Source organism: Photinus pyralis, unplaced genomic scaffold, assembly GCF_008802855.1.
Source record: "Photinus pyralis isolate 1611_PpyrPB1 unplaced genomic scaffold, Ppyr1.3 Ppyr1.4_LG1, whole genome shotgun sequence".
NCBI classification, from domain to species: domain Eukaryota; kingdom Metazoa; phylum Arthropoda; class Insecta; order Coleoptera; family Lampyridae; genus Photinus; species Photinus pyralis.
The window spans coordinates 43,734,921-43,751,788 of NW_022170249.1; the positions used below are offsets into that span (position 1 = coordinate 43,734,921).

At 35.5% G+C, this 16,868-nt stretch overlaps 1 protein-coding gene across 1 annotated transcript; it reads left to right on the forward strand.

The window, feature by feature from the left end:
* The first annotated feature begins 5,455 nt into the window (after window positions 1-5,455).
* On the forward strand, window positions 5,456-13,652 carry LOC116158966. Its single transcript, XM_031471847.1, has 3 exons — window positions 5,456-5,746; window positions 12,243-12,641; window positions 12,690-13,652. The coding sequence occupies exons 1-3, from the start codon at window positions 5,578-5,580 to the stop codon at window positions 13,136-13,138; spliced, it is 1,017 nt and encodes a 338-aa protein (XP_031327707.1). The 5' UTR covers window positions 5,456-5,577; the 3' UTR covers window positions 13,139-13,652.
* The last annotated feature ends 3,216 nt before the right edge of the window (window positions 13,653-16,868 follow it).

Consider the following 16,868-nt stretch of genomic DNA (forward strand, 5'->3'; position numbering starts at 1 on the left):
GAAGAAGGTCAATTTCAATCGTTTCCGTGTTTTTGGCACAGCGTGTTTAATTATTATCCGTACAAACTACAGTGCCATCAGGAAATTTTTGATTTACGTTAGATAATGAGCCAACAGCCAAAACACTCGATATTGGTCTCAAGAAAATCCGCGGATAAATTTAAATAGAACACAATACCCTCAGAAAATTAATATTTGGGCTGGTATGGCCCTGCAATTGAAGAATTGAAGATCAAGAGCTTGGAAGGCTCTCCTGCTCATTTTGATGTAAATGTGAGAACCCACTTAAACGAAGTCTTACAAAATCGCTGGACTGGTTGTGGAAGTACTATCAACTACCCGGCCAGATCTTTTGATCTTGCACTAGGTATGTGTGACATCTGTGGGCCTGTCTTAAGAACAAAATTTATAAAACATTATGACACTCCGATTCTCTGAGGGAGGATATCAGTGCAGAATGCAGAAATGTAATTATTTTATCATCCGTTGGGTTATGGATATGAGTAAAAATCCCATTGGGAACTTACACCACAAATTCCATTTATTATGCATTTGTAACGTTTGCATGGTACAAAGGCATTTAAATAAGGTATTTAAAACTGAAACGGGCATTTCGCACGTTACAAAATGTGGAACACGATCATTAACACAATTATGCATATTTGTCTTTAGGGCAGAACACCAAACAAAAAAAATGACAGGCGTGATACCTGAGCATTAAAAACTGTGTATTAGGTTCATGTATTGAGAGCAATACACGACGGTAGGTAATGTCGGATTTTACCATAATCGCTGGCGAAAGTTGGCATGATACGCCTACTGTGGGGATCATAATTGACTAATTCCCATGTACGCGTTACGTTTATGTACCAAAGCAAATAAATATAAATTGCAATATAATTACCCGAGAAACCACGACAAATTATAGAAATATCACACAATCCGGCCATAGCAGATCCGCTCAAGGAAATTTTAATTACATTTATTCTAGAGATCGCAAAAAAGTGAAATCTTGCGTAGTAGTATTAATAGATCTGTGATATACCTACATACTACCTTTTGCAAATCGGTGTCGTGGGATTGAAAAAAGGAAATGCCTTTAAATGTTTACTGACAGAGAATAACGATATGGTAATATGTGTGGTAGGTTACGATAAATAACTACAATACTTCAGATGAATTTTTGAAGAGTTACAGTTGGAAGAAGTTGATGATTAGGATTACTTTTAAAGATGCTTCATTTGGTATTTTGACCTTAACCAAATGCGAAATTGGAACCAGGTGGAAATGAATTCATACTTGTACTTCATATAGTGCAGCATATGTCGACCATATCTAATGGTTGCGTGGCATAGAGCAAGAAACAAAAAGAACTAATTTAATAATCGTGATTGACGCGTAAAAGAGTAGGTAATTAAACTGAGCGAATTTGCGCGTGTTGATGTACTTTTAAATTCGAAGGACCTCTAAATCATTCGCCATGACGGAATTTTATAATAATAATGTATTAACCGACTACAATCTAATAAGCAGTATGTTTTATGGAATTCGTGTGCATATTCATTTAATTAGATGTTGCACGCCCTCAGGATTAGCTTATTGTTCATAAAGAAGTCGTTCAACGAATGCAAAACCTTATGAGTGAAATTATTATTATTAATTTCTTTAGATTTAAATGGGGAGGCGAATAGCTTTTTTTTCTTTACATCATCATATGTAAATTGTTATTTCCCCATAGGTACGGCAACTTATACTCAAAAAGGGCTTCCTGATCGCATAAATTTCTGCATTGTGGCAAAGTAAAAATAGTGTTTTGTTATGTTGTCATCACCCAAGATTTTCATCCATAGTGACTCCTAGGAACTAACGTACAAGAATGACAAACTTGGACTTGTATTATTCTGTAATTCAAATTGGTCATACTTTGTTTGGAAATTCGCTTATACACAGTGTGAGTTTTTTAAAGTGGCAATAACTCGAAAACGGTTTAAAATATTTTTATGAAATTTTGGTGACTTAATAAGTATACTTATTTATTATTTTTTTAAAATGTATTATCCCTCTCTTGTTCTGGGCCCTCAACAGGCTTGCGCCCAATTACAGAAAGACAAATATTAAGATTGTTTAAAATTTTTTTCCAATTTTTAGGAGAGGGGGTCACTTTGACATTTTAAATTAAATGAATCCATGGGGTTCAAATCCGGGAGCCTATGAAACATTTCATGTAAATAATTACGGGCCTGCATTGTATAATGGGGTGGAGCCCCATTCTGCTGAAATCACATGTCAATATGTATCTTGTCCTCGTCAATCAATTTTAAAACATGTCCAAGTCTATCAATTTCAATTTTATATTATTCACAGCAAAACAAGTAGACGGTAAGCAACGTCACCTTAAATGACATAATATTGTACGTTTGTATGTTTATTTTCAGCTAAAGTCTGATGATGAATCATAGATTCGAAATCGATTACCTATAGTAATTTTAAAGTAAATTATTTTTAATCTACATAAACCTACTCAATAAGTAATTAGAAATGGAGCAATACATCAATAAACCACATGTCAATATTTAGGGCGTCGCCAAAGAATTGGCCTAATTTATTGATTTCTTAAAAATCTGTGTAGATTTATTCATCTACATGTTGTTAAAAAATGCGGACCAATAGATACATATATCCCCAAAATGCCACACCAGACGTTAATTGACCCGGGATGTTGATTTTGCAGAGTTTCTCATCCAGTGTGGATTTTCCTGCGCCCATAATGCATCTGTTTACCTTTTGGAAAATAACTAAACAAAAAAAACAAATTTCCTCTTTGCTAACTTACGGAAAGTGACTGCTTAAAAAACATTTTTCAAGAACCTGGTATTTCCTTGGACCTGTCTTGCTACCCAATTACAAAACTTAACGCGATTGCTCATACAGCAAGATGTACAAGTGTAATACGGTTATAACTGATTTTTGAAACATTGTAAGTACCCTTATCCGACATGCCGTCTTAGAGATATGCGCAATGGAAATGTAACCCTACCGAAAGATCTCCTTCGTCCACATCTGCCAGTTTTTCCTTGCAGGAAAAAAAGATTTCAAATTTAAAGATTCTAGGTTGTACTTTTAAGATTGGGCTTTAAGCTCCAAGATGTAAAAACTCCAAGCTTCATACCGTATGTATCGTGGATCGTGCTTTAAACTTTAGACTGCAAGATTAAACTCAAAAAGGAACAAAATAAAGGGTTCAAGATTGTATGTTTGCGTAAAGACTAGTGCCGCATCACTCAATATTGAAAATATAAGCTTGAGAATTCACCTTTGAGAGTTCAAGTGCCAGGATCGCCTATTCAAAATTCAAGCTTTAAGACTCATAATTTAAGGTTTAAGTTTGAAGATCTCCATTTGAAAATATTTAAAATAGAGGCTTCACTTTTCAAATTTCAATGCTTAAGTTGCAAGATCGAACTGAGATATGGTTACAAACAGTTTGTATTGTTACACAGCTTTACATGTTACTCAAAATAAAATATTACGTTAACAGTTCTAAATTCAATGGTGTTGGTTATTAACAAAAAATAGTCATCGTCGACAGTAGAGCCGTTTATTTGTCAGTAAGAATCTTTGCTATTGGTTGTCCTTATGTTTCAAATTCTTACATAGATTTGATAGATTAGCGAAACATTATACCTCTCCCATTACTATTACGTGGAACTGCCCTCAGATAGGTAGCAGCTGGTTCTCCACATTCTTCTATCCCGAGCCTCCTGCTCCACCTGGTGGTAACTTCTTTCCCGTGGCGATGCGTCGCTTGCACGTCTGGCCGCAAACTAAAACGGGCTGCACCCTGATTGGTCTGAGGCCTTTATTCCAAAAATGGGGATCTCTAAGTTGCCTATGAAAACAAAATAACTGAAAGTTGGAACGATATTATTTGTATCAATATATTCAAACAAGCCAATTCACATGAGTATTAATTTCAGTGATTAAACTAGGCAGGTTTTGATTTTCAGATTATAAGGGGAAATAAAGAACCAACTTTCCGCAAGGTAATACTCATTAAAAGTTTACTTATTACTGAGCTAGTCGCGGATTTAGATGTTTCAATACAAAAAAAATCAGTTGTTACAGTAGAATTTTTACCTGTGTCGCCGAGATTAAAGTTGAATTTATGCAAGTGGGGCTTTCCCGCTTTCAACCCCTGTAATTGTAGCTAAACCGTTAAAAATTGCGGAAAAAATTGGAGACCTGCCCTATGTAAGGTAGGCAACGTATTTGTAGTCCAGGGTTTAAATCTTGAGGGTGGTTTGGGAGCAGAGATAGTGTAGTAGAGGTTGGGCATAAAATTGATCGTGTATTGGCTCTGGCAATGTGTAGGATAATATGAAATTCGGTCGGGTTAAGGGGGATGTTTACAAGTCTGCGAAGAAAGACTCTGAAACAGGGTAACTTGTGTGGTAGGCGATGGGAGGAATCAAAGGGAATAACGTGGTGAGTGGTCGCAGGTTTTATATAGACACTGATTTCCAGGATGCAGTGAGTAGAAATTGAGGGATCTATTGACAGTTTCACTTGAGTTTATTGTGACTTTAAGATTAGGGTGCAGGTATTAAGGATATTAAAACAATCATTCAGAGTGGTTCTGTTGTTTTCAAAGATGACATCGTGTGTATTAATGAAAAAGAAATGAAATAGGATTTCATTATATTATATTTAACTGGAGCTATTCATTTTTCATTATTGATGTATATGCCAGTACGATTAAAATCCAATTCAGAAGGTTTTATTGTTTTAATGGCTTCATTTGTTGCCCAATATGACTATCCTAGGTTTTCCCCTCGACGGAGTTGTGCTTAAGTAGTGGGGGGTAAAAATGTAAATACAAAAAGGGTATTTTTTTACGGTTATATCTTGTAAAGGACTCAACATCAAAAACATAGTCCCACTAAAAATATATAGGCATTAAATTCTGCATTGAATGAGACCAAAATTCGCGGTACCTACATTAGGTATAAAAAATTCAAATGGTTATCTATTGCTACCCTTTAAAGTAGGTAAATAGGTGCTTGAAAAGACGCAAATTCGCATTCTGGTTTGGATTTTGGAACTCTAACAAGCATTCAATCCATAACCGCACAGGCAAACCCATGAGATACCAATGGACATCGCTGTCGATTTTATAGACCACAAACATAAAACGTGTGGCCGTTTCTACCGTTACTTGAATGATAGCGTAAGTACAAAGCGAAAGTTCCATACATTTTTGGTACTTTTTTCTACAAATTGGGTTGCTTCTCATCCAACCCACTCACTCTTTCTGAACGACCCCATTCATTAGCACCTCCAATTACGCTTTACTTAAAATTAAATTATAGGCCGTTATTTACACAAAACAAGCCCGAGTTGTTCCACATTCCATCATCGCCATAAGTAGTAGGTCTGTAGTGTACGATCTCTCTTAAGTTATAAATGACTCTTCGGAACGGGTAACCCTCAGATGTATGTTGAAGTTCAAGGTGAGAACGTTCTCATTTTGAATTGGCGCGTTTGTTTAATTATGTGATTTTGCGCGAAAATACGAAAATGTACAAAATTATTTTGTTAGTTTTTTCGATTTTCTCCTGCAGTCATGCACAAGTTCGATCTATGGGAAATGTTCGGGAGGTTTTAAAATGTGCGGCGAGATTGGATTATTCCTGCATTTTAGATTACGCTGAAGATGCTGCGCATAATGCGTATGCTAACGCAATAAGTAAGTAATTCATGTTAATGTGCTTATTTTAATACAAATCATGAAAGCAATTAGTTTAGAGCATTCATTGCTTTTATTTAATTCAACTGACTGATTAATAATTATGATTAGCGATATGAGATTGAAGTAATAATCCATGCTACGGCCTCATTTATTACCAGTTTTGTTCTGTGTAGGGAAATTAGAGATGTAATGACTAATTTAAAGACTTAGTTTATTAGATCTAATTAATGGAACTAGGCTGCGATAACGGATTTTTATGACTACAACCCTAGTTGAGCCACTGTATTAAGTGTGAATTTCAGTTTCTTGCGTTTCCGCACTTACCTACGTTTTACTGCAGGCGGATGTGAATTTATTCTAATGGATAAAGCAAAGTAATTGCGGTACAACGCACTGAATGGCAATAAATCGCACATTAAAACAATTACAAAAAAGTTTGAATACCTATGCGGATTTGTATGTAAAAACGCACAAGTTTAGGCTTGACGATGCATGGCAATTAAATTCATTAAAAACCAGAATACCTAGTCGTACTTTGCAGATTGCAGTTGAAAGCTCTTGATTTGTTTGTTTTATTTGAATTAGGCTTCTTTCGCGCATGAACTTTTTCTAATAGAAATTGACATGGGGAATTTAAGCATCAAGTCCCGATTGAAATTCCTCAATTTTTTCCTAGGCATTGGCGGCTACGGTACCTAAATCGAAATTTACATTTCATTATTCTTTGCAAATACAATTGACGTTTTTATGCATCCAGTCACCTGTACAATGCAGAAATCACCCAAGGTATTTCGGGTTTGTCAAACAGATGCCATTTTTTGATAACTATTCGCTATCTACCATATTGCCATAACAGATTAGGTACCTACATATTTAGTAAGTTATAAGGAGAAATGTGTAGACCCAATGAAATGTAAAACGTGAATCAAAACAACAAAGTAACTATAGTAACCACAACATCGAAGCAGTACCTTCCCTTTTTGTATCTTCCTAGGCCAGGACAGGCAAATATTTAAAGATGATTCACATCAATGGAAATGTATGAAATTAACTTTTTTTGGCATAAAGAAATGCGGTTTGGTGTTTGCACCGTAATTGACACGTACTTAAATAGCGTTTTGATGGTTTCCTGGATCTTGGAAGTTCGTTTTTTCTAAATAAGAATGTGGAAAATATTGTGCTTATTTTGAAATCGGTATCGGACACAAAACCTAGTTCGGTTGAAATAATTTGAGAGGAAGCACCTGGCAAGTTAGAAAGGAATTTTGCTAGAACATGTGGAATTCGTACTTTGTTTATAAAGCAGTTGTTTATTTATTTATTTATTTATTTAGTATTTATTATTTATTATTCCTCCCTTGTTTTGGGCCCTAGACAAAAATAAACTAAATTTAAGAGAACAAGGGTAATTTTAAGGTATATTCTTAGTTGGCACCTAACGTGAGGTAGGTACATTGTATTTTAAATGTCAGATTCCGTGAGGAAATAGGTATCATAATTATTGTTGCGTTTGCTAGACTATATGGAGAAAAGCGACACGAATTTGGAAATAAATGGTGATGAACTCAAATAAAAAATTATAAGGTGACGAGGCAGAGTGCTGCTAATAGAATAGCTTGAAGTATGTTATTTGAAAGAGGAAATGTGAAGATTAACTAAGAAAGCACATTTAAAAGAAAAATTACAAAATGTTAGAAAGAGATTACCCAAGGAACGAATTAATTGAAAAAATATAAGAAAAATAATTTTAATGAAGAAGTGAATCTGAAAGGAAAGCAAAAATGAAGAAAAACAAAATGGAATTGAAATGAAAGAAGAGGTCGCGGGAGATAGAAAATCATTTAAAAAGCATAGTTATAAGAATAAAGACGGTATTGGACGGAAGGTGAGAAATGTAGAAAGAACAAGTTAAAAAGTAATCGTAAACGATTTACATAAAGCGCATTTCCACTTGCATTCATTTCCCATTTGTAAGATGCAACTTCTGTTAAAATCGTAAAAATCCGGCCCCAAATATGAAAGATAGCGTTGCACATGGGCAATCCATTGTTGACGTGCTACTTCAATTTCAGTTTATGAGAAGAATTTCATTTCAATGCTTTTCTAAATAAGAAAGTTGGAACTGCGCATGCGTAAACCTAAATTTTAAAACAAATTTACTATAACTAACTAATAAACTAAGATTTTCCTTTGTTCCAAGCGCCTAAGTATCAAATTTCACTTAAATAGTTCCATAGATAAAAAAGTTGGCACTGCGCATGCGCAAAACCAAATTTTGAAATTGGCTTTTGATTTTCTTTTATCCCAAGTGCCAATGTATCAAATTTCGTTTAAATTCTTCCATAAATAAAAAAAGTTGGCACTGCGCATGCGCAAAACCAAATTTTGAAATTGCGTTTGATTTTCCTTTATCCCAAGTGCCTATGTATCAAATTTCGTTTAAATTCTTCCATAAATAAAAAAGTTGGCACTGCGCATGCGCAAAACTAAATTTTGAAATTGGCGTTTGATTTTCCTTTATTCGAAGTGCTTATGTATCAAATTTCGTTTAAATTCTTCCATAAATAAAAAAGTTGGCACTGCGCATGCGCAAAATCAAATTTTGAAATTGGCGTTTGATTTTCCTTTATCCAAAGTGCCTATGTATCAAATTTCGTTTAAATTCTTCCATAAATAAAAAAGTTGGCACTGCGCATGCGCAAAACCAAATTTTGAAATTGGCGTTTGATTTTCCTTTATTTCAAGTGCCTATGTATCAAATTTCATTCAAATACTTTTATAAGTAAAAAAAGTTTGCAATTCGGTTTATAAATGGTCGAGATGCGAAAAGGGCACTGTGAATTTTGAATCGATTCGATCCAACTTTTGGCATTGCGTATTATATGGCTAAATCTATGCCCATATTGAATTTCATGTCAGTTCATAACTAACGGAGATGTAAAAGCGATCGAACATTTCTAAACAAAGTTATCGTTCACACGGACAGATAGATGGACAGACAGACAAAGGAGCAGACGGAGAGACCAACCGGCAGGCGACAGATAGCAATGCAAAATTATAAACGATCTCTAGGATCGTTAATAAACGGCAAAAGTGTAAAATTATGGAACATGTAAAAAACGGTTTTTTGTTTTTTTTATACAATAACTTTTTTTGTAAGCGGTACAGAAAAAATTCCTTCCTTGGTACAAGACTCGACACCATAACGAACCAAATAGCGAAAAAAGTAGAACAATAGTTCTTAAGATAAAAAACTAGTAGCGTCGCAAAGTTAGCGGACGGACGGACGGACGGACGGACGGACAAAGTGGCCACAATAGCGCATTTTTTTTTTATTTTTGTGGAAATGCGCTAAAAATATGAAAACGAGATCTATGACGGAGAATTCAATGATGAAACTATGAACCGGAGGAGACATTTAGGCAGTACAGGCGAGATTAAGACAATAATTTGAATCTAAATATTCAGAATTTTTAAAGTTATACCGTACATAAACCAAACTCCCCCCCTCCTTAATTTTGGTAGCTTCGGTTTAACTGGAATTAAACCTATATGTTAGCATAATAGAAAAGTAAAGAAAAGTAATTAACTCTTTATTTAACCGTAGTTACGGTGTTTTCGATAATTTCTAATTAAAGTTTATTTATTACTTAATTTAATTAATTATAATTTTAACTACGTTATTCAACTGTAACATTTAAAAAATATGTACAGGGCGCATTAAAATACCAAAGTGATTCACCTTGATCCAATTTGAAACAATTAACTTATAATGATAAAAATAATAAATTCATTACAGTTCTTCTGATTGCATATATTTGGCAAAATTTATGTTTGTCGTTGAGTCAATTAAGAACGATTTTGGTGCATTCATGGATGCCGAGATTAAAAATCAAATTTTAATAAATCTCGTATACATTAGCAAAAACAGTATTTAATTTGTTTTTTACTCATAATACTCACATCACGAAGTCGGCCAAAGTTACAGGGGCGAATTTTAACATTATACTGCTGTGTGCAATAAGCAATTAGCAAAAAAAATGCGGTCACGACACAACATCTGTCCAGCTAGCTGAAAACAAATCAAAATTGAAACTGAGAAATTTTATAATCTAGCCTCGTAGACGCACGGCATCTGCTAGAAGAAAAATCCAATATTGACTTCAAATTTCTCAATTAGAGAGACTCGGTGGCCTTCTGAAAATTCCAAAGAACTTTTGATCAACACCTGAAATAAATCTTGAGCACGAATAGACAAAAAATCTGACATGAAAATTCTATCCAGGTCTATAAACAATGGATTAAAATAAAACACACAATTAATTGATTGACATTGACAAACGTGTATTCCGAAACACAATGAAAAACAAATTTCAACAAGAAAGAAAGAAAAGAAAAGAAGGGAACCTTAAACAAAAGGCCTCGCGTACCTACAATCCTTCCTTTTTCTCGACTCGACAAAGCTTTTCCGTAATCGGACAACGAACGTTAAATTTCTCACACAAACTTTGACGAACTTGCTTCTGCACAGATTTATTATAAAAAAATCACGAACTGCGTCTTCAACAACACAAATAGGGACGTAATAAATAAATTGACACGCTCTTCTTCGAATTACGCATTTACAAAATATCCAAAAGGAAAAATAAACTGCGATACAAATTCAAATGAAACGCACCAACTTTGTGTTTATTTCGCAAATACTCCCCCAGACTTACTTAAATATTTTGAAATATACTTATATACAAGGTGCCCCGTCATTACCATTTTTTAGCGTTGGGGTTCAAAGTGCAAACCGTCCATTGCGGATATATTTGGAGCGGCTAGATCAATCAAAACTCTACACTTCCCTTGTGTATAAGAGGTGTTATTAGCACTGTATTGAACGACCGGTTAATTCGTGCCTTTGTTCGCTGTCAATACCTTAAGTTATAAGGGTAATGTTGGGACATTTTCATACTACGGAATACTGATAACTTATTGCGGTAAATAAACCAAATTTCAACTGTTAAAGTTCGTGAAACCTGAAGCACGGTTTGTTCCGGATTACAACTGTCGCACATCTTTTGAGAATAACTTACAACGAGTAACCAAATTTTACTTGGTGATAGAAAAGGCGTTCCGCCATCCAATTTTCCAAATTGCTGCTATCCAACTGTCTATCGGCGAAAATTTTTACTAATTGATAAATGCATTGTGTAACCCAACGTGTAACCATAGGAGTCGATTTTGTTTTCATTATAACACGAGTTTCTAAGCATTCATCAAATTCAAGCTAACTGATAGCTACCCCAGAGTGGCGATTCACAATTAACTGTAAACATTGTTTAAATAAACAATGCTGTAAGACTTCCAGAGTTCAACATCGAGGAAAGAATTGTAAATATCAGGTTAGTTATAATTTGTGTATACTTTGGTAAATTTCAATCGACAGCTTTACTATCAGTTGAGTAAAAAGGTAAAATTTTCATCTATTGTGTTATCACGATTATCACTTTAAATGAGAGATCATAGAAAATGGGAAGAATGAAGAAACTTCTATTAGTGTCAGAACCAAAATCTCTGCACTATCATAGGTACTATCGTGGCACCCATATTGGAACTATTGATACCGTGCTAGATGACAATTTTTGATTTAGAACATAATCAATTTAATGTACTTAATACAAGTAAATACAAAGACCCAACAACTCTAATACGAAGTAGTGTTCATTGAGGCATTTTGGGGTCAATATTACGACCCTTCCTTGAAGTGTTCGGGGCAATACAACTTGGGCCGATAATGATTACAGTGCTGTAGGACTGTAATGACGTCTTTTACTGACCAAGTGACCACCCAAAAATAAGTTGAAATTCGATGTCATGACACATATTCGTGATGCTTGGCACGGATAAAATGCCGTATCTTCCACTCTCACCTTTCGCTGTACGTACAACTGCAGACAGTTCCATCAAAAGGAACATATGTCATCACGTTACCGTAATTCCCTGAGTGTAATTACACTCACTTACGGTGCAAGAGGATAATACGATAACCAACTGCTAGTGATTAAGTACTTTGTAATCTGAAACTTTGTATAAAATTGAAACGTGCCGAAAGGTACCTACCTATAATGCAAAATGCAATAATAATTATTGCGTCCATTGAAATTAAATGGGGATATGCGCTCCGTTATGATAATATTTGTATAACGCAAAAAATTAGCGTGGAAAAATGAAATGTTGAACCGTTGTAATCAAGCCGAAACTGCAATTATTCCATAATTATTCGTCGTTTTATTGACGTTAAACGTACATAAATTCGAAAACTTAAATGACAAAACCGGAATCAGAAAACTTTGTAGACCCATCTTAAACGGTCAGTCGAATAACGTTGAAAAGTAGGTAGCGATCGTTTATACGCAAAAACTTGTTTTGGTTTCATCAGCCGGTAACTAATATGTGTAGGCTAACTATCGAGGTTACTAGTTAACGAGATTTTTTACGTTTTTAGAGGAAGCGGATATGGAGGCGCGTAAGATGTCAATTGAAACGGGAAGAGCGGACCCGGAAGAAGAACAACCATCAAGTATTCTTACAACCATTACCAATATTATATCCGAGCTACCTGAATTGTTACGGGTATCGCTTAGTGCAGCCTTGAATGGCGAAGACGCTGATAATGACGACAAGCCGTCTGATGGAGGTAATACTAAGGACGCTGAAGAAGACGACGACGAAGAAGAGGAGGAAGATGACGACGATGCAGAAGAAGAAAATGCTACAGAGAAATCCAAAACTGTAGGTGACGAAATAGCTCAGTGCAAAAACGGAACCACTTGTCGAGGAAGAACTTCGAAAAATGTGGCGGGAATTAGCTCCAAACAATCCGGTAGATCTCAACATAATGGTGGTAAGTCGATACGCGCACAGTCGAATCAATCTAATGATCTTCTTTCAGTCGCCAGAAAAAAGAAGAAAAAGGAGAAGAAGAAGAAGTTGAAGACCATTATTAAATTAATTGCCGTTGCAATTGTCCTTATAGTAAAGCTCAACATTTTCCTAAAGCTACTTGCCGCGAAGTTACAAATAAAATTCTTCCTAATCGCCGTTGTAAACTTACTAATAACGCTAGCCAGATTTTGGTGGGATTTGAAGAAGGGGCACAGCGACCATCCCCAAAAAGTGATCTACTATGAACACGCGCAACATCAGCACCATTACGACGGTGGAGACGATTGGCACAGTAGCGGTCCTAGCGAATCTTACTGGGGGAGAGCTGACGCAGACGACAAGAAGACCGCTCAGGACCTGGCTTATTCTAAGCAAGCTCCTGGTAGTATCACGTATAGTAGGGTTGACGATAAACCAAATTTTTCTTGGAATCCTTGGGCTGAGCGGTCGTTGTAGTTTCGTTAGATTATTTATTTCGTTGTAGTTTCTGCCAGTGCAATTAAAACTAAAACTAATGCCTTTAAGGACATTAATTTGAGTAGCTAGTCATAATTATTTATTGCAATTTATATATCTCGTTATTAATTTTAATTTATTTATTATATTCTAATTTATTGATTGTTACTATTACCGATGTTATACATCGACGAATGCAGTGGAGCCAAAATGTTACTTATTGCCATTGACGCACCCTTAAAACAATTTACGCACTTCCATGGGAATATGGTCCAAGGGGTTATATGTAAGTTACTTACGTACATAAAACCAGGGTAATAATATAATAGTTATATATTTTAATAATAATAATAAACTTTTTAATGCCGTTAGATATTTATAACGTTATGTTAGAGATAGTAGCGTTCAAACATCATTAATACCCCCTTTTGTAACCAACCATACTATTACGTCCTTGGTACTGTAGTACTAGAGTATAGAGGTGAGCCTAATAAACGGATACTTTAATAAATAATCTGTATCGTCAAATGTCATCTATTATGTGTCTCCTAAAAATATTTCATTACCAAGCAAAAAGTTTCCACCTCACCCTAATTGTTGTGCACTAGTATTACCTAAGTCATATTAGGACATCCAAGGAGTAAATCCCATATGGTATGTTCGAGCATTGTTCAAAACTTCTATACCTACATGTGCGTCAATTTTCTTGGCGCAAGAACCGGAAACTATGTTACTCCGTGTTAGTTTTCATTATTCGTGTCTGAATTACTAACATACCTACAACAATTTTGTAGAAATTTTGCATGATACATACTGGTTAATTTTTGAGCGTTATGGTGACCGAAATACAGGGTGAGCTTTTTTTTTTCATTTTCACTATGGTGATCTCGTAAATCGTAAGATATAGAAATAGACAAACTTATCCAGGATTTTATGCTGATTAATTTTCCCTCTCATAGCTTCTTGTAGTTCCTCAAATAGTGAAGTTATGGGCAAAAAACCAAAAAATTTTATTACATATCAAAAAAGAATTTTAACAAATCCTTAATAATTTTTTCCTTTTTTATGATGGAAAATTTTTATCCCTTGTGGGTTTCGAGTAAATCACATCAACTTTTTTATTTTTTATGGACGCCATATTGTATTTTTACATCGTCATTCGATAGAGAAAAGAATTACAAAACCAGTGACACTAAATACTTAGTATTCCGTTTGGGAATCAACCTTGCATTTTTGCCTTAAGGTTTACAATGTACCTATTTCTTATCCTTATGGCAATAATTCAATGGCCTTGTCGATGGTGAGTATGCGACACAATAATTGAATGAATTTGGTTTCAATCAGCCATGGAATTATTGCCATAGGAAATACATTGGTTGTAAAGTTCAAGGCAACGTTATTATAATGGTTTAAAGAAAACCAGAAAATTCCGATCACTTCCGAAGATATGCCAGAAAACTGCAATTTGCCGATTTCATTTTTATTTTTTTTCTGTTAGTTGAATAGAGACAAAAAAATATTAAAACAGTTTCCCATTACCACTTTTTGAGCTCTACAGAACACCGTTGAGAGATTTTCAATACGAAACTTCGTTTCGGAGAAATCATCACCAACTTTTTTTTTAATATGTCACGTAGAAAACTACATGCTGTATTTCTTGAGTGGCGTTATAGCAATATATTACGAATACAACGATCTACGGCACATAAAAAACAACAGTTAGAAATCGGACAAATTTCTAGGGAAATGATCAATGATGATAGAATGGGAAGGAAAGGAGCATGAGCCTTCTGGGTTCCTGGATTTCCTTTAGGTAACCGGTGTGTAGTAACAAGTCGCTGTCATATTTTTGGTGCTTTCAAGGATTTATATTTATATTTTAAATGGAACTTCCTGCATGTTACTAGCTATTTCGATAGAACGTAACATTCTGAATCCAATAATTTGTCAACTTTTGATATTTTAAAGTATAGTACATTTCTTACATTTTAATTTAGCGTGCCATTCTTCAAAAACTTTTTTAGAGGAGGGGGCCCTGAAAAATTGATTTGGCCGTCTTTTGTTTCATTTAAAACCTTTACCTGCTAAATTATAGTTCTTTAACCATGTTTATGAGTTTAATTCGTTTTTTTCAAATGGAACAGTTCGCCCATTCGTAAAGATATTTTTTTGGCATTAATATGACACGATATGCTGTTGTGTGCAATGAAATGCGGTCAACTATACTACCCACAAAACTAAAAATTGAATTTTTATTATTGCTCCTCGTATATTTGTGCAATTTGCACATGTTAAGGTACCGTCAGTTAAATTCAATACAATTCACTTAGTTTATCGAATTTGTATATTATTCTCCTTAACGGAAGTGATCCTTCGACAATTATATTATCAAGACACAACATCAATACAACACTTCCGGCAACTGCCACAAATGAAAATACCATTATTGACTTAAATTAATAATTTGACCTCGGTCAACTTCTGAACATTCCAAAGGATTAACTACATCCATTTTCTCCATTTGCGCTTTCACTTTTTTTTATTCAAATCTTTATTCATTCTCTCTATTTTTTCACTTAAATCCTCCTTTAATTCCTTATTCATTCTTCCAATTCGATTGCACCGCCGATCTTTCTGTTGCCTCTAAAATGCCCTTCCTGTATCTTCACCTTCATTAATTGTTGTTTCTTCTTTAATAAAATCAATTTCTTTTTAAAACCTACTCTTACCCTAATTAACAGTACCTACTACCTACCCATGTAATTAATCCTGTAAGAACTGCTAATTAAATAAATGTCGGGGTGCCAAAGATAAATTTACCATACTATCGAAATATCACCGCGGAGCAGTTCGAGCCCGTAACAGCTGTGGAGGAGTCCTTATCTAACCTGAAGAAAGAAGCTGGAAGGATCCGACGTTCTTCTTCGGAACCGAGGCACGTGGCGCAGTGGATGCGCTCACCGATGCTATTCGGGAGGTTGTGGGTTCGAATCCCGCTGCCGACTGCTCTGTCTGGGGTTTTGTCAGATGGTTTTCCTCAGACATACGTAGCTTCGCATAATGCTAGCATTATGTTGAAATCTACGAGGCGAATGCTGGAGCAGTACTCTCCCCCTCAGCACCCTAACTCCGTTCCTTCCGTTCCCATCCCTAACTTTACCCATCCTTACAATCCCATTCTCTGGCTGAAGAGGGCCAGGAAGCCCTGAGCAGCCCGCCTCCGGTATCCCTGTAGTCAGGGGTGTCGGAGGAATGAAACACGTTGGCCTTTTTCCTTTTTTTTTTTCTTCTTCGGAAGCTAGGGACGATATCAACAGAAAAAGTTGGAGAAAGAGTGAAGCGCAATTGATTACCTTCAGTCAACGCCACGTCCGTGGTGTTTGACTGAAGGGAGTCCATTCGCCCCTTTTTCTGTTGATGATATCGTCCCTAGGTTCCGGAGATGAACGTCGGGTTCTTCCAGCTTCTTTCTTCAAGATAGATAAGGACTTCTCCACGGCTTTTGCGAGCTCCAACTGCCCCGTGGTCAGCTTATCCATTTTCATACTTGCTATTTTGGGCACTTAAAATCACTTCAATGTAGCACTTCACTGGGACCGAAACACCAATTCGTTGAACGGCTCGAAGGACCAAATGTAGCATTAGGAGGGTTGTATTTGTCTCCAAGCAAAATTACAAGAGGTAAATTCGGTCGGGGATAATTTTTATCTCATACCCCGGTAGTTACCGA